Genomic DNA, 24,286 nt, shown 5'->3' on the forward strand with positions numbered 1-24,286 from the left:
TCCTAAGCCATAGTCTACCTAATAGAGCACATGTAAATATGCGCAAAATGAAATTTGTGGACAGGTATAATGGGTTATCGTTGTCTAAATGATAATAGAGAGAAGATTCAGGGCGTAGTGAAAAATCCTCTCTTTTTTTTCCATCCCCCCACCCTATTAGGAAATCAACAGTTCTTTGGGAAACTGCTGCACATTTCTAGTGTTGAATGCCAAAGGGGAAGCCTCCCGAAGACAAGTTGTATTATGAGTATATAATTTCTTGACATCTTAACGTAAAAAGTCAGCTCAGGCACTCCAGGGAAAGAATATATGACAGGTAATAAGCAAGGATATTTTATTCAGAATGAGAATTACAGCAAACTCAACATATCTTATTCTGAATCAGTGAACTTACAGAGAAAAGATGGGAAGTTGACTCACATAAAGCAGCTTTTACATTTGGTCAACCCAACTCCTAAACTGGGCAATTTTTTAATGCACGTCTAATTCAATTTCAATAACTGGGCAATTTCATAATGCAGGTCTAATTCAATTTCAATAACTGGGCAATTTTTTAATGCATACGTATTTTAAAGAAAAGCTTAGGTGGATAGAGCACCAAAGACAGAGTCAATCTTGAAGAAGAATGCTAACAAAATAATTTTTTTGTTGATAGGTCATTGGCAGCTTAGTGGTTCTCCAATACCAAAAAAATCTCTTGATCTTTTAACATTTTCCAGAATGAAAAGTTCTATAGAAAGTTTTAATTCCCACACCTATCTGGCAATCCATGCAGTGCTTCTTGTGTTTCTATTCTCATTTTCTCTCAAATATGCAGCAGCAGCTGCTTTCCATGGCAATGAAACTGACAAGCTTGCCTTACTTGGGTTCAAGTCCCAAATAACTGAGGATCCATCAAGAGTTTTCGCCTCTTGGAACGAATCTGTTCATTTCTGTAGGTGGACTGGAGTAAAATGTGGCCCGAGACAGGAAAGAGTCATCAGTTTGAATCTAAAAGGGCTGAGTCTGGCAGGTATAATCTCAGGCCATCTCGGAAATCTTTCTTTGCTAACTTCTCTTGACCTAGCAGAAAATTCCCTCCACGATGAAATTCCTCCACAACTCAGCACGCTGACAAGGCTCCAATACCTGAATTTGAGTTTTAACTATCTAAAAGGGGAAATTCCAGTTAATCTATCACTTTGTGTTAACCTCAAGAGCCTTGTCCTGGACCACAACAATCTTGTGGGACATATTCCTTACCAAGTTGGATCGTTAATGAAGTTACAGAAATTGTATTTCAGAAATAACAACCTGACAGGAGTCTTTCCAGGTTCTCTTGGAAATCTTACATCTTTAGAAGAGTTGTATTTATCATACAACAATCTAGAGGGAGAAGTGCCAGCTTCTTTAGCTCAATTGACCAAGTTGAGACTGCTTGGATTGTCGGTAAACAACTTATCTGGGGAGTTCCCTCCTTCGCTATACAATGTGTCATCCCTGGAATTAATAGCACTTTCCTTCAACAACTTTTCTGGTAATCTCAGATCCGATTTAGGCCACTACTTTCCTAATCTCCAAAGGCTTTACTTGGCGAACTGTCACTTCATTGGCTCCATTCCATCCTCTTTGTCCAATGCTTCAAAATTGCTACAGCTTGATTTTCCTGAAAACAATTTCACTGGGAATATACCAAAGGGTTTTGGCAACTTGCGGAATTTGTTGTGGCTCAATGTTAATCGTAACCATCTTGGGTACGGTAAGCATGACGACCTTGACTTTGTAAATTCTCTTACCAACTGCAGCAGTCTACAAATGCTCCATTTGGGAGACAACCAGTTCGTAGGTACATTACCCCATTCAGTAGTCAACCTTTCTAGTCAGATACAACGCCTACTCATCTACGGGAACAGAATTGGTGGAAGCATACCCAGAGAAATCTCAAACCTGGTGAATTTGAATCTTCTCGACATGAGTAAAAGCAATCTTACAGGTCGCATTCCAGATTCTATTGGAAGACTTACAAACTTGGGAAGTCTCAACTTGGATAGCAATCTCTTGACAGGGGTAATCCCTTCTTCAATAGGAAACCTCACAGCACTCGTCTATCTTTACTTGCCACGTAACAAGTTAGAGGGTAACATACCTTCAACCTTGGGTAAATGTAACCAACTTCTAAGATTGGACATTTCTGACAACCACCTGACTGGAACTATACCACAACAACTTATTGCTCTCTCATCCCTCACAAAAATTTATGCATTTTATAACTCTTTGACAGGTCCGATACCGGTGTATATTGGCAACTGGAGCCATCTCACCTATCTTGATTTTTCTTATAACAACTTTTCGGGTATGATTCCACGATCTCTGGGAAAATGCTTGTCCTTGGAAGAGATCTATATGAAGGGAAATTCCCTCCAAGGAACCATTCCCGATTTAGAAGATTTGCAGGATCTCCAGTCCTTGGATCTTTCCCTCAATAACCTATCAGGGCCAATACCTCACTTCATTGCAAATCATACTTCCTTACACTCCTTGAATTTGTCTTTTAACAATCTAGAGGGTGAGGTTCCTATCACCGGAATATTTTCAAACTTGAGTGCAGATGTATTTGTTGTGAACTCCAAGCTTTGTGGTGGGATTCAAGAGCTGCATTTACAACCTTGTGTTTATCATAAAACTCAAAAGACGCAGAAGAAGCATGTACTAGCCCTCAAGTATATTTTGACAATTGTTTTTGCTGCTTCATTTTCAACCCTGGCCTTGTTAGTAGTTTTCGTTTGTTGGAGAAGAAATTTGAAGGATCGACCAGAACAAGAAGATAGGTCTGAATCTGCACGTTTCTACCCCAATATTTCTTATGAAGAGCTTCGCATTGCAACTGGTGGATTTTCTTCCGAAAATCTTATTGGCTCAGGCAGTTTCGGATCTGTTTACAAGGGAACTTTTACCTCTGATGGAATGGTCGTTGCTGTCAAGGTACTCAATCTCCAACATCACGGTGCTTCAAAAAGCTTCACAGCAGAATGCCAAGCATTGAGAAACATTAGGCACCGGAACCTTGTCAAGGTTATCAGTGCATGCTCAAGTTCTGATTTCAAGGGAAATGACTTTAAAGCTTTAGTGTTTCAGTTCATGCCAAAAGGGAACTTGGACGAATGGCTACATCCAGAAACGGAGATACAGAAGAGTAGCTTGACCATACTTCAGAGAATGAATATCATAATAGATGTGGCCTCTGCACTTCATTATCTTCACCATCAGTGCCCAACACCCATGATTCACTGTGATATAAAACCACAGAACATTCTTCTTGATGAAGATCTCACAGCTCATCTGGGTGATTTCGGTTTGGTGAAACTCGTTCTTGGATTCAGTAATGCACCAGAACCACATCTGTTTAGCTCACTTGGAGTTATGGGAACCATTGGCTATGCAGCTCCAGGTAAAGTTTCTACGTAAACAAAAATTGTGAATATACCATATGGTCTCTTCTAACAATAGTAAATTATTTATAAGTTGAATTTGCTTGTTGCAGAATATGGCATGGGCAGTAAGGTCTCCATATTAGGTGATATATACAGTTTTGGGATTCTAATATTGGAGATATTCACGGGAAGAAGACCCACAGACCATTTGTTCCAACCAAGCTCTAGTCTCCACCACTTTGCGGAAACAGCGTTGCCAGAGAAAGTTATGGAGATTCTACATAAAACAGCTTTCCATGGAGAGATGACGAGTAAAGCAACCGATGGAGAAGAATGCTGGGCCAGTATCAAGAAAGAACAGATGGAATGCTTGGTTGGCATACTTGAGATTGGAGTTGCATGTTAAGAGCAGAAGATGCATGAAGAGGGGATTTGAGGCCACAGGCTATAAATGAAAGCATTGAATTATTTGATCTAAAATGTTTGGCTGTCTTACATTCTGTCTATTTGGTAAGAAAACATTGTACTCTTACTTATTGTTATCAGAAGCAAAAGGCGCAAAAAACTCTAAGGTCCGTTGGGGCTTTAAGAGCACTCACAAATAAAGTGTGAGCTTTAATGCAAAAGGGAGCAAAGGGAAAAACAATACAAATATATATCTATATCTATATATATATATGTTTAGTTCAAAACTAATAATTATAAGCATGAATGACAAATATATGAATAAAGAAATATATATAATACAAGAATAACAATAAAGTGAAATATCAATTGTTTAGTGTGGCCTCTTTCGAAGAAGCTCAGGCTCATTGACAAGGAAAAGTATGCCTTCGAACCTTGATGATGACATTGAACCACACATTAAGCGAGGGGAACACATTTTGAGCCTCCCTTTAGGGCTTAAGCATGCACCTTTGATAACATTGCTAGGAAATTGATAATATTAGTTAATGTACATTATAGTGGAGTCTAAGGAGGGTAGACTGAACGCAGACCATACCTTTACCTCAAGAGGTGAGGTAAAGAGGCAATTTCGAATAGTTCCCCGGCTCAAGACAAAAACAGACAAGAAAAAAGGTGTAATGAAAGTACAAGATACAGTAGACAGTAAACGAAAACATCAGATAGTTGCAGAACTGTTGGTTTCAAACCGTTAAAGGGAAACAACACAGGAATTCAATAGTCAAACGTTGGCCGCTGAAACAGAGATGGAAGTTTAAAGAAGAGAAAATGCAGAGCAATAGAGAGGGATTAATTTCTTGTCGAAAGACCGTCATTTATTGATCATCAATTACACGTGTTTTAGGGAGTTGAACGTCTTATTCTTATGAGTGGCCTATGTGAATATAAGCCAGGAGCAAGGATTCCGGAAAGTCAAATTCCCAGAATCTTGTCTGTGGATTTCTATAACAAAGGAAAGCCTCCTACCCTAATACTATGCCATTTGATTGAAACAAGTTCCGTGCTGCTCACCACTCCTCGAGGCCAAGGACGGGGTCGAACCGTCATTCCAGGATTTGCAATCCGATACATTTCCATTATGTTACGCTATTACAACTAAAAACAGGACAAAGAAACAACCTACTTCTACCAAAATTAAGACAACTAATTAGTTTCCTACCAATGATAGAACTCCTAAATTAACTAAGATTGTAAGTAAAAAAGCTGGAGAAAAAAAACAGAGAAAGACGTGCATATTCCTAAAGCAACTCTCAACACTCCTCCTTGCTTTATGAAATGCAAACTCCAATTTTCTGTCTGAGAAGCATTCCAATTTTCTGTCTGAGAAGCTCGAATTTGCTGACAGGTAAAGGTTTAGTGAATATATCAGCCCATTGTTCTTCCATCTTGCAGTAGACAAGAATCACATCTCCATTTTTTGAACCTCTCTTAGGAAGAAAAACTTGATATTGAAGTGCTTAGATTTTCCATGAAACACAGGATTGTGAGAGATAGCTATTGCTGCTTAGTTGTGCACGAACACTTCAATGCTTCCTATTGGTTCCATATGCAGATCAATCAGAATTTTCTTCAGCCACAATGCTTGATTTACCGCTGCTGTAGCTGCCACAAACTCGCTTCAGCAGTAGATTGAGCCACAATGTCCTGTTTCTTACAACTCTATGAAAAAATCCCAAAACCAAGACTAAAACAGTTCCCTGAAGTACTCTTCGAGTCATCTTTGGAACCTTCCCAATCACTATCAGCACTCAAAAAGCTTCACAGGTTGAGTCCTTCGAAACATGACTCCATATGTGATAGTTCCTTTGATGTATCGCACAATTCTTTTTACTGCCTTCACATGTACTTCACTCGGACAATGCATGAACCTTGATAGAATACTTACAGCATATAATATATCGGGTCTTGTTGCTGTAAGATACATTAAACACCCAATGAAACTTCTGAAATATGTTTCGTCCGCCTTTTCGGCTCCATCTTTGCTTAGTTTCTCTTTTGGGTTCATGGGAGTATTCACCTCTTTGCAATTTTTCATTTTGAATTTCTTGAGAATTTCCTTCGCGTACTTCTTCTGGAAAATGAAAAACTCATCTTTTCCCTGTGTAATCTCCATTCCAAGGAAATAAGTCATCAGACCAAGATCGAACATTTCAAAAGCTTGCATCATAGCCTGCTTGAACTAATCAATGAGCTTTGCGCTGCTTCCTGTAATCAAAAGGTCATCGACATATAGAGAAACAACAAGAATCCCACTGTTATTGCGTTTAACATATAGTGTAAATTCCGAAACACTTTTCTCAAAATCGAGGCTTAGCAAATAATCATCTATTCGACTATACCAAGATCTTGGTGCCTGTTTTAGGCCATAAAGAGCTTTATGTAGTCGGTAGACTTTCTCTTCTTTTCCATCTACAACAAAACCTTCAGGCTGCTCGATATAGATTTCTTCTTCAAGAACTCCATTAAGAAATGCGGATTTGACATCCATCTGGTGCACTTTCCAGCCACGTTGTTCAGCAATAGTAAGAAGCAACCTGATTGTGTCGAGCCTAGCAACTGGAGCAAATGTGTTAGAATAATCAACACCAAAAATCTGTGCATACCCTTTAACTACAAGTCTTGGCTTAATCTTGTTAACAGAACCATCAGCATTCAATTTTGTCAGCTAAATGATCTTTCTATCTTGAGGCTTTTCCACAAGCTGCCAGGTTTTGTTCTTCTCAATCATTCCAAGTTCCTCCTCCATTGCGGCTTTCCACTTAGGATCTAAAACAGCCTCTTCAAATACAGAAGGCTCTAAAATGGACACATTGCATCTCTGGTATATCTCAGAGAGCAACCTTGTTCCTCTCACAGGTTGATCATCATTGTCTTCATCGAAATTCGGTATATTGCTTATGATCTGCTTCTAATTAACCTTTTCCCAGACCCATTGCTCATTCTCCATAAAAAATACATCTCTACTTACCATAATTTTTTTAGTATGAGGCTGAAAAATCTTGTAAGCTTTAGGATTGTACTGTAACCAATAAAGACTCCAGGTTCAGCTTTCTTGTCTAACTTGTCCCTCTTAACCTGCGGAATATGAGAGAAACACAAACAACCGAAGATTTTTAAGTTTTTTAAGGACGGCTTATAGCCGTGCCATGCCACAAAAGGTGTCTTGCCGTCAACTGCTTTGGTAGGCAATCTGTTCAGCAAAAAAACAGTAGTGTTAGCTGCTTCTGCCCATAAATATTTTGGTAAGCCTTTCTCGTATAACAAACACTTCGACATTTCCATTATCGTCCTATTCTTCCTTTCACTGACTCCATTCTGTTGCGGAGTATGTGAGGCAGTGAGTTGATGCTCAATACCTGCATTTTCGCAAAACTTTTCAAATCGATCAAATGTGTACTCAGTACCATTATCTGATCTAAGCGTTTGCATCCTGCAACCACTTTGATTTTCTACCAAAGCTTTGAATTTCCAGAATACTTCAGGTACTTCAGATTTGAATCTGAGAAACTAAATCCAACACATTCTTGTCATATCATCAATAAATGCTATAAAATATTTACTTCCGTTAAGAGAAGCAGTTTTATGGGGTCCAAACAAATCAGTATTGACTAACTGAAGCTTCTCCGATGCTCTCCAGGTTGCCTTGGCAAAAGGCATCCTACTTTGCTTTCCAAATTGACATGTGTTGCAGCATGTGTGTTTTTCCTCCATGGATGGTAGTCCTTGAACCATATCTTTCTTCACCATGTGCAAGATTGCATTGTGATGAAAATGCTCGAGTCTCTTATTCCATACATCTGCTGTCATCTCTTGGCTCGAATAGGCAGCCGACTTTCCTTCCATTGGATCAAACGAAAAGCTTTTTCCTCTCATCTTAAGTTGGCAGATTTCTTGACCCTTTGGATCAAATATCACACACTTCTTGTCCCCAAAATTAATTTTAAAACCATTCTCCAAAAGTTGTCCTACGCTCAATAAATTTTGATCAAGTTCTGGAACAAAAAGTACATCTGAAATTAACTTTGTACCTGAGCTGCTTTCAATAGCTACTGTTCATTTTCCTTTAGCAGAAAGATAATCGCCATTACCGATTCTGACTTTAGAGATTTCGGACTTGTCTAAATATTTGAAAATCTCCTCATCATGAGTCATATGATTTGTACAACCGCTATCAATTAGCCAAAACTCGCTTGAGACGCTGCTTGTAAAACATAATGAGACAAAAAGTTGATCTTCTTCCTGTTCATTAACTCCTCGAGCCTCTGCATCTTGCGGCTGAGTTTTGTTTTTACAGATGGTCGCTTCATGCCCAAGCTGATTACACTTAGTGCACTTAGCATCAGGCCTCTTCCAACACTTGAAATATGCATGTCCGAGTTTGCCGCAATGCTTACAAGGAGGGTAGTTTCTTTTGAAACCACCTGTTTTGTTTTTGTTGCTTTGCACTGCACCTTCTCCATTAGTTGGTTGGTACTTCTTATTCTTATTCTTCTTAGAACGTCCATCATCGTGATGCTTGGCTGGTAAGGCACCTTCGACAGCTCCTCATTGTCTCATAACACGTCGTTGCTCTTGCGCTTGAAAAGCACTTAAGAGCTCTGCAAGTGTTATCTTGGACAAGTCCTTAGTATTTTCTAAGGTTGTTATGGTAGCGTCAAATCTTTCAGGTGTTGTTACTAGGATTTTCTCAACGATCCTTGAATCACTGAAAGCAGAACCCAACAATCTGATGCGATTTGCTAAATTATGGAGTCTGTTAGAGTACTCCTTTATGGTTTCACTTTATTTCATCCTTTGCAACTCAAACTCACATACCAGATTCAACACTTGTATTCCTCGAATCCTTTCATCTCCTTCATACCCAGTTTTGAGATAATCCCATACCTCTTTCGCTGATTTAAGAGACATGATACGAGTGAATATATTAGATGAAACTGCAGTAAATAAGCATGCCATTGCCTTTGATTTCCTAGTATTCTTCTCCTTGTGAGTTTTAATCTGCGCCACCGTGGGATTGTCCGGCAAGGGAGCTATCTCATATTCAGCTTCAACAGCTTCCCAGAGATCCAAAGCTTGCATATATATCCGCATTCTAACTGCCCAGATTTGATAATTTTCTTCATCGAAAGTTGGTGGTGCCATTGAAGAAAAATTTGTTTCTCCATTCATGGTATCCACTAGATCAGATTGATGCAAATACTCACAGGTCCCTTAAGATCAAAGCTTTGATACCAATTGTTGGTTTCAAACCGTTAAAGGGAAACAAAACAGGAATTCAATAGTCAAACGTTGGCCGCTGAAATAGAGATGGAAGTTTAAAGAAGAGAAAACGCAGAGCGATAGAGAGGGATTAATTTCTGGTCGAAAGACCGTCATTTATTGATCATCAACTTAGCAACTTAAATAGATACTATTACAACTAAAAATAGGACAAAGAAACAACCTACTTCTACCAAAATTAAGACAACTAATTAGTTTCCTACCAATGATAGAACTCCTAAATTAACTAGGATTGTAAGTAAAAAAGGTTGAGAAAAAAAATAGAGAAAGACGTGCATATTCCTAAAGTAACTCTCAACAAGAACACTAACGCAACAAAACAATACTACAATCGAACTACACGAGACACTAGATAGTCATGGGATAATTTGAACCTGAAATAGTGAAATTACTAGTATTAACAAACAGTACCTAAAAAAAGCTTAGCAATTCATATACAATAACGATCAGCTTTCTTCTTAACCCAGTCATCAAGGGCATCTTCAACGGACTTAGCTTTAGCATTCGAGTCATACCCGAATTTCTTCGCTTCAACAGGGAACAAATCATTGTATTTCCTACGCTTAGCAGAGTCAATCTATAAATATCTTTGGAAGCTTCGCCTTGTTGTTCAGTATCAACAACAGCGGCGGCACCGGTTAATGGCTCATCAGAAACGACATCGTTAACTGATTTGTTCTTCTTTTTCTTCTTTTTGTTGATTGATTTGCTGTGGGTGGCGACTGCACCTCCTTTGAACATGCAAAGGTTAAAAATGAATTAGGAACCCTCCGTTTGATGATATTTACGTAATGGAGAAGGGGTTATCGCAATGACAAGTTCTATTATATCCTTTATGAGCCATAGTCTCCTCCCTTAGAAAACCAGAAAAATAGAAAATTGACAGAGTATATAATTTCCTGACATCTTACTGGAATTTCTTGAAAGTCAGCCCAAGCACTCCAGGGAACGAGAGAGGTGAGTGAATGTCGCTATTTGCGGCTTAAATTGAGGAATCGCAAGTGCCTAATCTCCAAAGTAAGTATTTGTTAGGAACCTGAAATCTCCTTAACAAGAATCTGTACACTTCCAGAAACAATGTAAAAGTAGAAACAACAACTTCAACTATTATTAAGTGTTACCAACAAGTAGAATGAGTTTTACAAACGACAACTAGAGAATACTTCAACAACCAAGGTATTTCGAGGAACCTTAACCTCCTGATCCGCCAGAAGAATCCTGCAGAATGTTCTCATCCCCCTTTTTTTCTTTTCTTCCTGCTACAATATATCACAAAACACTGCCTAAACTGCTAGAAACTACTAGAAATACATACACAGAATAATTAATAAATAAAATAGATACATTTAAGCTTTATTTTCACACTTTTTCCTGCGCTTATAGACCCTACTAACAGCAGGTCTAACAGTATTAGAATATAACTACGATTACATGAGTTCCAAACAAGGGAGGGATTAATAAATATATATGACCCGAGAATAATTCCATCCTTCCAACAAATATGTGACGGGTACTAAGCAAGGATATTTTATTCAGAATGAGAATTATAGCAAATTCAGCACATCTTATTCTGAATCACTGAACTTGCAGAGAAAAGATGGGGAGTTGACTCACATAAAGCAGCTTTACATTTAGTCAACCCAACTCCTAATTAAGTGAGAAAAAAAATAATTAATCAACCCTTACCTTGCGTGCACAGATTGGGCAATTTTTTAATGCATATTTTAAAGAAATGCTCAAGTGGATAGAGCCAACAATCTTGAAGAATATCATAATAGATGTGGCCTCTGCACTTCATTATCTTCACCATCAGTGCTCAACACCCATGATTCACTGTGACATAAAACCACAAAACATTCTTCTTGATGAAGATCTCACAGCTCATCTGAGTGATTTCGGTTTGGTGAGACTCGTTCCTGGATTCAGTAATGCACCGGAACCACATTTGTTTAGCTCATTTGGAGTTATGGGAACCATTGGTTATGCAGCTCCAGGTAAAGTGTTAAGATCTTTAGCAAAGGATCGAGTCACCGGACGATGAACAAGATAGTCTAAATCAATTGATTTTGACTTTCCCTTGCCTTTGTTTGAATTCCTCGATCAGCCTATTTTGCACATAAATTCAGCCCGTTAAAGGGAGGCTGAAACCTCAGAGTTCGATAGGAGAGAGATCTCCCATCTCTTCAGCGGGTTAAAGGGATGTTGAAATCTTAGAGTTCAGAGAGAACTTTAATCTATTCTTTTTGACTGAAACTATTCGCACGTATTATTCCTTATATCTTCCTTCAAATAGGAGTCTTATTACATTAATAGAAAGCCTAATTCTTATGAAACTAGGAAACATAAAACCCTATTCTAGAATAATAAATAAAGCTACTTAAATTTAAATATACAATGAATAAAACTACTTAAAATATAAATAATAACCATATTGAAGGTGAGTCTTAGAGTAACTGGTAAAGTTGTTGCCACATAATAACCATATTGAAAGGGAACCTTGGAGTAACTGGTAAAGTTGTTGTCATATGACCAGAAGGCCCCGGGTTCAAGCCTTGGAAACAGCCTCTGGCATAAATACATGGTAAGGCTGCGCATACTACACCCTTGTGGTGGGAGCCTTCTCAAGACCCTGCGCATAGCGGACACTTTAGTTCACCGGGCTACCCTTTTTTTTAAATAACCATATTCCACACGTCACAACTTCCACACATTCCCAACATTACCCCCCTCACATTGAAAGAGCTTGTCCTCAAGTTCGAATCTCAGTGCAGACATCCAGAACTTTTGAAATAGTGTAGACATCTAAAACTTCTGGAACAGTGTCAACTGAATCATCCAATTCCAGCTAGAAAAGTCATTTGCACTGGTGAGTTGATGAATATAGTTCGCCACAATTATAACATAACCCCTTAGCTTTTCTATCTGCCATTTCTACACAAGCTAATCATTTGAAAAAAGGGGTTGATTGTTGGTTTGGGTATTAGCCAAGGTAAATGAGCGGACTAAACTAGTACCAGATTTATGTCGAGTTTGTTGTGCTGCCTAGACTTGTCCGAGACTGCTGCCATATCCCTTCCCTAAAAATACTTACTTTCTGGATTTGGTGTTTTTGTTCTAAAGCCCTAGATACACTCATGGCCGTTGATAAGTCAGGTGGTTTGAGCAACTTCACATCCATTCTGAATGAAGCATCCAACCCCGCCATAATATACCCACGTGCAAGTTTTCTGGAATAAGCTCATCCACCCTTGCCAACTTCTCTACTTTGATAAATTTTAACTGTACTAGTTTGTCAAAGCCTGACTAATTCGCCCACTGGGTTGCTACTTTCAGGAGGTCCAAATCGTTGGAAACAATGTTTCTGAAATTCTTCCCAACTCATTGGGCCCTTTGCTCGTTTAAGTTGATAGTACCATAATTGTACTTCTCCCTAACATGTGAAACCCGGCCATTCAAACCTTTTCCGTTTTCGTTGTATGTTGATTTTCAAAAAATTGTTCACAACTATATGCACAAATTAATGGGTCATTGGTGTCGTCATAGGTAGGAAAATCCATCTTTGCATACCTTGGTACTGTCAAATGTGAATTACCTCTTGTAGGATGATTCTAATCAGCTAATTGAATAAACAGTGTATTGTCTTGCCTTTACCAGTAGGAGTTGTTGAATTATCGGTTGTCAGGGCACTACTCGACTCAATTCCTTGCGTTGTTGATTTTGTGGAGTGTTATAAACCAAACGGGAGAGCACGACCCAAAAGACTCGTCTAATAGGTGGGAGAACCCATTTAGCATATAAACCTCTTAGCATTTCTCTTTTTTTCCAATGTGGGACATTGGTTCATTACAATCGCCTCCGCTTGAGAACCAACGACCTCGTTGGTCACGGCTATGCCCACTTGGTCACGGCTGGCACCCCTCCTGGGTCCAAGCCACCACTACTGACACATAGGTCACCACTCCGAGACGCGGCTCCACACGTGGTTTGTTCCTCGTTGGTCACGGCTATGCCCAGTTGGTCACGGCTAGAACCCCTCAGGTTCAGGCCACCATTACTATCACATAGGCCACCACTCCGAGTCATGGGCTCCTCGTTGGTCACGGCTATGCCCAGTTGGTCACGGCTGGCACTCCTCGGGTCCAGGCCAGCACTACTGGCACATAGGTCACCACTCCGAGTCACGGCCCCCACGCATGGGACTCTCAATGAAAGCACCAATGTTATAAACCAAACGGAAAAGTCCAACCTAAAAGACTAGTCTAATAGGTAGGAGAACCCATTTGGCATATAAACCCCTTAGTATTTCTCTTTTTTTTCCAATGTGAGACATTGGTTCATTACATGGAGTCAGTTACCATGCTGTTCTTGAATGACTTAGGCAATTCTTTCAGTGAGGCGTTGTTCCATCACTGCAAATTTAGAATCCATTAGGGTTTCTATAGCTACAGGTTCTTCTTGGAATCTAGAATTTATCTTATTGTCCATTGTGTTTGGCTCTGATACCACATCGTTAGGATATTTTGATTTCGACTTTCCCTTGCCTTTGTTTGAATTCCTAGATCGACCTATTTGATAGATAAATCAGCTCATTAAAGGGAGGCTGAAACCTTAGAGGTCAACAGAAGAGAGAACTTCGATTTGTTCAGCTCGTTAGGGAGGCCAAAATATTAGAGTTCAATGAAAGAGTGAACTCCAATCTCTTGTTTTTAACTGAAACTATCAGTATGTGTTATTCCCATTTTCCCTTTAAATAGGAATCTTGTTATATCAATACAAATTCTGATCCTTATGAAACTAAGAACCATAAAACCCTATTCTAGATGTTACCATTGTCAAAAAAAAAAAAAAAAAAACCTATTCTAGAATAATCAATAGAAAGTCTAATCCTTGTGAAACTAAGAAACATAAAACTCTATTCTAGAATAATAAACAAAGTTACTTAAATATAAATATATATAAATTAAACCATTTAAAATATAAATAAATAATAACCATATTCCAGGCATCACAACTTCCACATATACACAACATAAAGTTTCTGGGTAAACAAAAATTGTGAATATACCATATGGTTTCTTCTAACAATAGTGGTTTATTTATAAGTTGAATTTGCTTGTTGCAGAATATGGCATGGGTAGTCAGGTCTCCATTTTAGGAGATATGTACAGTGTTGGGATTCTGATGTTGGAGATATTCACCGGAAGAAGACCCACAGACACTTGGTTCCAAGCAAGCTCTAGTCTCCACCACTTTGTGGAAACGGCATTGCCAGAGAAAGTTATGGAGATTCTAGATAAAACAGCTTTTCATGGTGAGATGATGAGTAAACCAACCAATGAAGAATAATACCGGGCCAGTAGCAAGAAAGACCAGATGGAATGCTTGGTTGGCATACTTGAGATTGGAGTTGCATGTTCAGCCAAATCCCCAAGAGACAGATTGAACATGAGACAAGTTTACAGTACGTTGACATTAATAAGAGAGAAATTTCTAGCAGCAGATGTATGAAGAGGAGACTGAAGCCACAGGCTACAAGTTAAAGCATTGGATTCTAAGCTAGTCTTACATTCTGTCAATTTGGTAAGAAAATGCTGTACTCTTGCTTAAAAAATTGAAGCCTCTGTAGTATTTTCACTTTTCAGCATGCAGAAGAACTAAGGTAGTATCAGATTTGTTGATAGTTAATGGCTTTAGTTTACGAACATCAGATGTTCCTATTTTCTACATTAGGAATTAAAGATTCCGATGCATATGGAAAACCATGGAAAGGTAGATACAGCCTATCCCCGAAGTTGATAAAACTAGTTAATGCAGGTAACTGAGGGAGAATTATCTACGGAATGTCTGATTCAATCATTGTATTGCATAATGATATTCATACAAATAATAAAAATTCAAATCTCTGTTTGGTTAGCAATTTTCATCAACAAGAAACTGAAGATTAGGTAAATGTAAACATCCTTTGAGGTTTAGAATTTGCTTGAGATTATTTGATTGAACTTTCTTTCAAATAGAATTATGGGACTTCCACTTAATAATTAGTAACATGTAAAGGTGGTTAAAAATGACGTAATGGAAAAGGGGTTATCTCAAAGACAAATTCTATTACATGTATCCTTCCTAAGCCATATTCTGTAATATACATGCAAACAAATTATTGGCGCATACATCCTATCTTGGAAGATATCTCATGATTGATCTTCCCTATCTCAGTAGATTTTCCATATCTCAATATCCATAGTGATTTAGTTTCTATTTAGGAGAAGATATAATTCTTTATTAGTTGATTCTTTACTTATTTAGTTTGTATTCTCTTGTATATATACACATACATATCAGTGAAATCAATAGAAGCTTTTATATACTTAACTCATCTTTACATGGTATCAGAAGCCTCAGTATACTCTAACGAGTAAGATTTCTTTTTCACTCCCACCCACCCTCCACAAATGACAGACACTCCTCAAGTTGTTAATGCTGACAACAACGTCATCCCAATGGTTGTTCAATTTAACCCTGCCTCCCAATTGCCCATTAAATTACTTGGCAGCCACAATTTTGCAATGTGGAAGGTGCAATTCTCCATGCTTATGCATGGTCATCTTGATGGGTCTACACCTTCCCCATCTCACACTATCACAACTGGCACTGTCCCTAGTGTTAATCCTGCGTTTACTCTTTAGTTCCGACAAGACCAACTCATTCAAAACGCACTTATGGCATCTGTTGATCCAACAATTGCCACAACTGTTGCAGCGGCTACCTCAGCAAAGACAGCCTGGGATGCACTGCACATCACCTATGCGAACAAGTCCCAAACCAGAATTTTTAGTCTGCGTGATCGACTTATGCATCTGACCAAAGAATCCCAGCCAGTCACTGAATATTTGCAAACTATTCGATCTATTTCTGACGAACTCTCTACTGCTGGGGCTCCGGTCTCCAACTCTGAACTTATTGTCAAGATCCTTAGTGGTTTGGATCCAGAGTTTCGTGAGATCTCTGCTGCCATCCATGCTCGTGACTCCACTATTACTTATGAAGAACTCTACGAAAAACTTCTGGATCATGAGTTTTTCCTTCGACATGAAGAGTCAAAAAAAGTTTCCAATCAGATTACTGCTGTTGTTGCTACCTCTATTGCTACCTCCAACAAGCCTGGTACTGCGAACAATCACACCAATCGTCGCCCTAGCAATAACAATGGCAACAACCAACAGTGGCGGTCCAACAACCACTTTACTTCACCCAATCCACGGCGAGCTTCGACCACCACCAATTCTTCTAATGGTGTTCGCTGTCAGTTGTGCAACAAACCAGGTCATGTTGCAAGTGTTTGTCGATCGAAATCTCACAATCACTTTGAGGCGAAAGCCAATTATGTTTCAGGATTACAGGCATCAGAAAATCCTTGGATTCTCGACTCCGGCGTGTCTCATTACATCACTGCCGAACCTCAAAATTTGTAGCCATACAATGGGATGGAGAAGGTCTCCATGGGTGATGGTAAAAAAATACCAATAACTCACACTGGTTCAACTCAATTAAATGCATCAAATAAATCTTTCAAACTCTCTAACACTCACTGTGCTCCTAGCATTAAACGCAAGTTACTTTCTCTAAATTTTGTCAAGATAACCTAACCTCTATTGAATTCTTTCCCTTTCATTTTTTTGTGAAGGACTTGAAAATGCGAACTTCGTTGGTGCACGGTCAGAATAAGGACGGTCTCTATGAGTGGCCAAATTTACCCTCTGTGTCTTCTCCTCAAGTGCATTTGACCTCCACCAGCACATCCACTTCTACCTGGCATAGTAGGTTGGGTCATCCAAATGCAAGAGTGTTAAATTTTCTTTTGAATAAAGTTCTCGCTACCTTGCTCGCGAGAATTTTCTTTTGAATAAGTTCTCGCTACCTTGCTCGAGAGAAAAAAATTCAGTTTATAATTCTTATTCCTCGAATAAGGCTCATCGCCATCCTTTTAAACACTTTAGTTTGTCAAGTACCAAACCATTTCAAACAATATTTAGTGATTTATGGGGTCCTTCTCCAGTTTAATCGATTGACAAAAAATTATACTATTGTATTTTTGTGGATCAGTATACCCGATACACCTAGCTTTACACATTAAAGAATAAAAGTGAGGTTACAGACCTTTTCAAAAACTTTCAAGCATTAATTGAACGTCGTTTTAGTATGAAAGTTCTTTCTATCTATACAGATAGTGGTGGCGAATATAAAAGTCTTGATCCATACCTAAGATCTCAGGGTATTGAACATCTTTTATCCCTTCCATACAACCCTCAAAGAGTCTCTCTTGCTGAAAGACGTCATAGACATATTATTGAGACAGCTCGCACTTTACTTCATGAAGTTTCACTTTCATCGACTCTTTGGTCTTTTGCTTCTCAACATGCAGTTTATTTGATAAATCGCTTGTCAACCTCATTTTTACAAAATAAATCACCTTTTCAAATGTTATTTGGTAATAATCCGGATTACTATTCCATAAAAAATTTTGGGTGTCTCTGTTATCCGTGGCTCAAACCTTATTCAAAAAATAAATTAGAGCCACGATCAACACCATGTGTATATTTAGGATTTTCTTTAGTTCATCATTGTCACCAATGTTTTGATCCGAAATCTTCTAAAATATATTTATCTCGTGATGTGAATTTTTTTGAATTTTCCTTTTCAAAATATATTTTTAAATATTTCTTCAACTTGCAAAGAACTTGCATGGGAAAACCCAACTGACACTACCCCAACAATATCCCCTAGTTTCTCTTCTCCCATATGTAGCGAATTACTTAGCCCCATACTTATCCCAAGTTCAGATAGCAACAACGCTCTCAAAGACACCGTCTCCTCTGCCTGTGCTCCAACAGAATCTACAAGTTCAGGTAACTCTTCTCCTCCTCCTCCTATAAATTCTATTGTTCCTATTGATCTCTGTGAAACCCACTCTTATCCCCCATTGCCTCAATCATCAGCTTTTCTAATTGTATAGTCGCAAAAACAAAACAATGTCATCTGCTAGCCAAAATGCCGCTGCCCGTCCCTTCACCTCACTTTTGCTACAACCTCCCCCGGACCCTGCTTAAGCCACAGAACCCCAACAACCTTCTGCTCCTGCTCCAAATTGTGTTGTGACCCGTTCACAGCACAACATTTACAAACCAAAAACCATTCTTGACTTCATGGCTCACTTATCCCCCTCCATCACCCCGACCAACTTCAAACAAGAAAATAAACACCCAGAGTGGCAAAGAGCAATGAAAAATGAATTTGATGCAGTATTGAATAATCAGACATGGGATTTGGTACCACATGACCCCACAAAAAATATTGTTTCTTGCAAATGGTTATACAGGTTAAAAAGAAAAGCTGATGGGACAATCGATCGCTACAAGGCTTGACATGTTGTAAAGGGGTTTACACAGCGTCCTGGAGTTAACTATCATGCCACGTTCAGTCCGGTCATCAAACCAACTACTGTACGTTTGGTTCTCTCTATTGCTGTCTAGCGGAATTGGCCCCTATGCCAGCTTGATGTTAACAACGCGTTCTTGCAAGGTCGTCTAGAAAAAGAAGTTTTCATGTTCCAACCTCCAGGTTTTGAAGACGAGCAGTTTCCCTCACACATATGTCGTCTAAAGAAAGCAATATATGGCCTCAAGCAAGCCCCTCGGGCGCGGTACAATGAACTTAAGACATTTCTTCTTTATCTGGGATTTGCCAAGTCAGAATCTGATGCCTCACTCTTTATTCACAAAGTTTCAAACAATATTTTGTACGCACTGATTTATGTAAACGATATCATTATTACAGGGAATCACAACTCAGAGGTTAATCGAGTTATTGCTCGTCTTGCTGGGCGTTTTTCCATTAAGGATCTTGGGAATCTGAACTTTTTTCTTGGAGTGGAGGTGCTCCGAACTTCCAAAGGAATCACTTTATCACAGTCCAACTACATCAATGAAATCCTCTCTGACGAAAACATGAAGGACTGTGATTCAGCAAAAACTCCAATGAGTGCCACTGAAGTGCCTCAACTACATGATGGAGTGGAACCAACTGATGCTATCGCTACAGGAGAGTTCTTGGAAAACTACAGTACTTGTCTTTTACTCGTTCAGACATTAGCTTCTCTGTGAATAAATTGTCTCAATTTATGCACTCTCCATCTGAAGTGCACTGGAAAGCACTCAAACGAGTACTCAGGTATCTCCAAGGAACACTTCAGTTCGCTCTTCACATTCAAAGAGGTAATGATTTCAACCTACACACGTACTCTGACGGGGATTGGGCTGGAGATGTGAGTGATCGAGCTTCCACTACTGGTTACATATTGTTTTTTGGACAAAATCCTATGAGCTGGTCTTCAAGGAAACAAAGAACAATTCCTCGCTCATCAAATGAAACAGGTATCGTGTTGTTGCAAGTGCGCTAGCTGAAACCAACTGGGTGACAAATCTGCTAAAAGAATTACATGTTTCACTTCCTTAAAGACCAACCATTTACTGTGACAATGTTGGTGCAACTTATTTGTATGCAAATCCAGTTTCTCACAGCGGCATGAAGCACATTGCTGTAGACTTTCACTTTGTTCGCAAACAAGTTCAGCAGAATTGAGTTCACATTGTACATATTCATGCTACAGAACAAATCCCAGATACTCTAACTAAAGCTCTACCAAAGCCAGCCTTTGATAAATACCTATTCAAGCTAGACTTTGCTACACAATGCCTATCTTGAAGGGGGCGTATTGGCGCATACATCCTATCTTGAAAGATATCTCATGATTGATCTTCCCTATCTCAGTAGATTTTCCATATCTCAGTATCCCATAGCGATTTAGTTTCTATTTAGTAGAAGATACAATTCTTTATTAGTTGATTCTTTACTTATTTAGTTTGTATTCTCTTGTATATACACACATACATATCAGTGAAATCAATAGAAGCTTTTATATACTTTACTCATCTTTACACAAATCACCAAATTTCTGCTGTTATACTATCAGTCTCAAACCAATAGCAAAATACTGAGTCGAATGGAGTTGCTCGAGGCTTCCGATCGTTGTCTTTGATCAATGCTCCTAATCCCGTTAATGGAAAGAAAAAAATTACTACTAAAAGGTATGTTAAGCGCGCGTACATCGGAGGATACTCATTTGGTTAACTATGTCACTTAGGAATATTTACTCAACTTTGAAATAGTTCGGGATACTAAGACCCATAAAGGAAAGGTGTGTTTCTAGAATTTCGATCATAGAGCAGGGGATACTTATGTCTGGAAAGGTGGGAAATTGCTTGTATTTTCTTTAGTCCGCCCAAGTCACCTTTATGGCTAGAGTTATGCACATAAGTCTCAGTTGGAATAAACATGAGATTTTACAGTTTTCTGAGGCAATTGAGGCTGATGTGTATAACAAGTGACATGCTTTAAGCAATAGCATACCTACGTAATAAAGCACTTGACAATATGCGAAAAACAGCATAGCTCAAACCTAGCTACCAATTGATGATGGAAATGTTCAACCAAGTGAGCAAATGCCTAACTCCTTTGAATTTTCTCTTCAGGGGTTCCCTATATGCATTCTGAATCTAAGTAAAAAATTATTTTGGGCAACCGCTGCACATTTCAAGCTATGTTGCTCGGACTCTTCAAAAATATCAATGGGTGCGTGTTGGACTCTCCAAAAGTAGTATATTTTTGGAGAATCCGACACAGGTGCTGCATTGGAAGTGAAGAGTCCGTGCAACTAAGATTTCAAGTGTTGAATGCCAATAAATGAATGATTTTAGCAACCCCGGGAGAAAATGCTCCAACTCTAGGACAAGAATAACTCATGTGTGTCTAGAATCTGGAAAATCACCACCTTTTAGAAGTATTGACACCCTAACTATTGATCCTGCCTTATGATATCCTATGAAGTCTGATTGAATTTTTCAGTAAAGTCATTGAGCCGTTTTCAAAACGTCGTGAAACAGTTAGATCTATGTTCAGTGTGAACATTAATGCATTGATAGGAATTTTTCGTAAATACCAAGTAGTCAAGTACAGAACCAATAACTACTGATTAAATACAAAAGAATAGAGAAAGAGAGGGAGAGAGAGGGGCATTCAGAAGGACATGAGCTCGAATAGCGAAATATCAGTGGACGGGCATAAGTCCAATTCGGCATCACCTAAATCCTATTAATAGGAAATACAAACAGAAATATGAGACTTAGCACTTAACATGCAAAGGTTAAAAATGAGTTAGGAACCCTCTGTTTGATGATATTTTTTTTTTTTTTTTTTTTTACGTAATGGAGAAGGGGTTATCCCGAAGACAAGTTCTATTATATCCTTTACGAGCCATAGTCTCCTCCCTTAGAAAACCAGAAAAACAGAAAATTGACATCTTACTGGAATTTCTTGAAAGTCAGCTCAAGCACTCCAGGGAAAATAAAGAGGTTAGTCACTGTCGCACTATTTGCGGCTTCAATTGAGGAGTGACAAGCGCCTAATCTTCAAGAAAGTATTACGTATAATATAACTACCATTACATCAGTGAGGGATTTAACAAATATATATGATCCCACAATAATTCCTCGTACTTCCATCAAATACTATCTGTTCACTAATATTAAATATATGACAGGTGCTATTTTCCATCCACGCTTCCATCATATATTCTACTCATTCACAAAGCAACGATATTTTATTAAGAATGAGAATTATAGAAAATTCATCATATCTTATTCTGAATCACTGAACTTGCAGAGAAAAGATGGGGAATTGACTCACATAAAGCAGCTTTACATTTGGCCAACCGAACTCCTAATTAAGAGAAAAAATAATAATTAATCAACCCTTACCTTGAGTGCAAAAGAACGTCTAATTCAATTTCAATAACTGGGCAATTTTTTAACGCATACGTAATTTAAATAAAAGCTTAGGTGGATAGAACACCAAAGTCAGAATCAATCTTTAAGAAAAATGCTAACAAAATAATTTTTTGTTGATATATCACTGGCAGCTGGTTTTATAAGTGTGCGTCTTCTACCACGTAGTGGTTCTCCAATACCAAAAAAATCTCTTGATCCTTAACATTTTCCAGAATGAAAAGTTCCTTACCAAGTTTTACTTCCCACCCCTATCTGGCAATCCATGCAGTGCTTCTTGTGTTTCTATTCTCATTTTCTCTCAAATATGCTGCAGCAGCTGCTTTCCAGGGCAATGGAACTGACAAACTTGCCTTACTTGGATTCAAGTCCCAAATAACTGAGGATCCATCAAGAGTTTTCGCCTCTTGGAACGAATCTGTTCATTTCTGTCGATGGACTGGAGTAAAATGTGGCCCGAGACAGGAAAGAGTCATCAGTTTGAATCTAAAAGGGCTGAGTCTGGCAGGTATAATCTCAGGCCATCTCGGAAATCTTTCCTTGCCAAATTCTCTTGACCTAGCAGAAATTCCTTCCACGATGAAATTCCTCCACAACTCAACAGGCTGACAAGGCTCCAATACCTGAATTTGAGTTTTAACTATCTAAAAGGGGGGATTCCAGTTAATCTATCACATTGTGTTAACCTCGAGAGCCTTATCCTGGACCACAACAATTTTGTGGGACAGATTCCTTACCAAGTTGGATCGCTAACGAAGCTACAGAAATTGTATTTCAGAAATAACAACCTGACAGGAGTCTTTCCAGGTTCTCTTGGAAATCTTACATCTTTAGAGGAGTTTTATTTATCATACAACAATCTATAGGGAGGAGTGCCAGCTTCTTTAGCTCAATTGACCAAGTTGAGACTGCTTGGATTGTCGGTAAACAGTTTATCCGGGGAGTTCCCTACTTCGCTATACAATGTGTCATCCCTGGAATTAATAGCACTTTCCTTCAACAACTTTTCTGGTAATCTCAAATCCGATTTAGGCCACTACTTTCCTAATCTCCAAAGGCTTTACTTGGGAGACTGTCACTTCATTGGCTCCATTCCATCCTCTTTGTCCAATGCTTCAAAATTGCTACAGCTTGATTTTCCTGAAAACAATTTCACTGGGAATATACCAAAGGGTTTTGGCAACTGGTGGAATTTGTTGTGGCTCAATGTTAATCGTAACCATCTTGGGTACGGTAAGCATGACGACCTTGACTTTGTAAGTTCTCTTACCAACGGCAGCAGTCTACAAATGCTCCATTTGGGAGACAACCAGTTCGTAGGTACATTACCGCATTCAATAGTCAACCTTTCTAGTCAGATACAACGCCTACTCATCTACGGGAACAGAATTGGTGGAAGCATACCCAGAGAAATCTCAAACCTGGTGAATTTGAATCTTCTCGACATGAGTAAAAGCAATCTTACAGGTCGCATTCCAGATTCTATTGGAAGACTTACAAACTTGGGAAGTCTCAACTTGGGTAGCAATCTCTTGACAGGGGTAATCCCTTCTTCATCAGGAAACCTCACTGAACTCGTACATCTTTAGTTGCCACGTAACAAGTTAGAGGTTAACATACCTTCAACCTTGGGTAACTGTAACCAACTTCTAATATTGGACATTTCTGACAACCACCTGACTGGAACTATACCACAACAACTTATTGCTCTCATCTTCACAAAAATTTATGCATTTTATAACTCCTTGACTGGTCCGTTACTGGTGTATATTGGTATCTGGAGCCATCTCACCTATCTTGATTTTTCTTACAACAATTTTTCGGGTATGATTCCACGATCTCTGGGAAAATGCTTGTCCTTGAGGGAGCTATATATATGAAGGGAAATTCCCTCCAAGGGATCATTCCCAATTTAGAAGATTTGCAGGATCTCCAGTCCTTGGATCTTTCCCTCAATAACCTATCAGGGCCAATACCTCACTTCATTGCAAATCTTACTTCCTTACTCTCCTTGAACTTGTCTTTTAACAATCTAGAGGGTGAGGTTCCTGTCACCGGGATATTTTCAAATTTTAGTGCAGATGTATTTGTCGGGAACTCCAACCTTTGTGGTGGGATTCAAGAGCTGCATTTACGACCTTTTCTTTATCAAGAAAGTCAAAAGACACGGAAGAAACATGTACTTCCTCTCAAGTTTATTTTGACAATTGTTTTTGCTGCTACATTTTCAATCCT

At 38.8% G+C, this 24,286-nt stretch overlaps 4 protein-coding genes and 1 pseudogene across 4 annotated transcripts; 3 read left to right on the plus strand and 2 right to left on the minus strand.

The window, feature by feature from the left end:
* Window positions 1-593: 593 nt before the first annotated feature.
* Window positions 594-4,036, plus strand: LOC107864952 (putative receptor-like protein kinase At3g47110). The gene is made up of 2 exons (XM_047409594.1): window positions 594-3,427; window positions 3,521-4,036. The coding sequence occupies exons 1-2, from the start codon at window positions 721-723 to the stop codon at window positions 3,814-3,816; spliced, it is 3,003 nt and encodes a 1,000-aa protein (XP_047265550.1). The 5' UTR covers window positions 594-720; the 3' UTR covers window positions 3,817-4,036.
* A 1,392-nt stretch (window positions 4,037-5,428) lies between these two features.
* On the minus strand, window positions 5,429-6,042 carry LOC124896850 (uncharacterized mitochondrial protein AtMg00810-like). Its single transcript, XM_047408705.1, has 2 exons — window positions 5,761-6,042; window positions 5,429-5,602 (listed from the first exon to the last, which is right to left on the minus strand). The coding sequence occupies exons 1-2, from the start codon at window positions 6,040-6,042 to the stop codon at window positions 5,429-5,431; spliced, it is 456 nt and encodes a 151-aa protein (XP_047264661.1).
* Window positions 6,043-7,928: 1,886 nt separating this feature from the next.
* Window positions 7,929-9,044, minus strand: LOC124896851. The gene is made up of 2 exons (XM_047408706.1): window positions 8,687-9,044; window positions 7,929-8,407 (listed from the first exon to the last, which is right to left on the minus strand). Exons 1-2 carry the CDS (start codon window positions 9,042-9,044, stop codon window positions 7,929-7,931), a joined length of 837 nt encoding a protein of 278 aa, XP_047264662.1.
* A 1,843-nt stretch (window positions 9,045-10,887) lies between these two features.
* On the plus strand, window positions 10,888-15,324 carry LOC124896852 (probable LRR receptor-like serine/threonine-protein kinase At3g47570). The gene is made up of 2 exons (XM_047408707.1): window positions 10,888-11,149; window positions 14,278-15,324. Exons 1-2 carry the CDS (start codon window positions 10,888-10,890, stop codon window positions 14,499-14,501), a joined length of 486 nt encoding a protein of 161 aa, XP_047264663.1. The 3' UTR covers window positions 14,502-15,324.
* A 6,839-nt stretch (window positions 15,325-22,163) lies between these two features.
* LOC107864954 overlaps window positions 22,164-24,286 on the plus strand; it is a 6,182-nt pseudogene continuing 4,059 nt past the window's right edge.

The sequence above is a fragment of the Capsicum annuum genome, chromosome 3, assembly GCF_002878395.1.
Source record: "Capsicum annuum cultivar UCD-10X-F1 chromosome 3, UCD10Xv1.1, whole genome shotgun sequence".
In the NCBI taxonomy this organism is placed as follows: Eukaryota; Viridiplantae; Streptophyta; class Magnoliopsida; order Solanales; family Solanaceae; genus Capsicum; species Capsicum annuum.

What these genes read in the sequence shown, in the direction of transcription:
- LOC107864952 (XM_047409594.1), top strand. Translation starts at nt 721, where the DNA reads ATGAAAAGTTCTATAGAAAGTTTTAATTCCCACACCTATCTGGCAATC. An exon ending in CATTGGCTATGCAGCTCCAG is followed by an intron (nt 3,428 to 3,520) that starts GTAAAGTTTCTA and finishes TGCTTGTTGCAG; the next exon opens with AATATGGCATGGGCAGTAAG.
- LOC124896850 (XM_047408705.1), bottom strand. Translation starts at nt 6,042, where the DNA reads ATGATGCAAGCTTTTGAAATGTTCGATCTTGGTCTGATGACTTATTTC. An exon ending in GACCCGATATATTATATGCT is followed by an intron (nt 5,603 to 5,760) that starts GTAAGTATTCTA and finishes GTGATTGGGAAG; the next exon opens with GTTCCAAAGATGACTCGAAG.
- LOC124896851 (XM_047408706.1), bottom strand. Translation starts at nt 9,044, where the DNA reads ATGAATGGAGAAACAAATTTTTCTTCAATGGCACCACCAACTTTCGAT. An exon ending in ACAAGTGTTGAATCTGGTAT is followed by an intron (nt 8,408 to 8,686) that starts GTGAGTTTGAGT and finishes GAGCTGTCGAAG; the next exon opens with GTGCCTTACCAGCCAAGCAT.
- LOC124896852 (XM_047408707.1), top strand. Translation starts at nt 10,888, where the DNA reads ATGCTCAAGTGGATAGAGCCAACAATCTTGAAGAATATCATAATAGAT. An exon ending in CATTGGTTATGCAGCTCCAG is followed by an intron (nt 11,150 to 14,277) that starts GTAAAGTGTTAA and finishes TGCTTGTTGCAG; the next exon opens with AATATGGCATGGGTAGTCAG.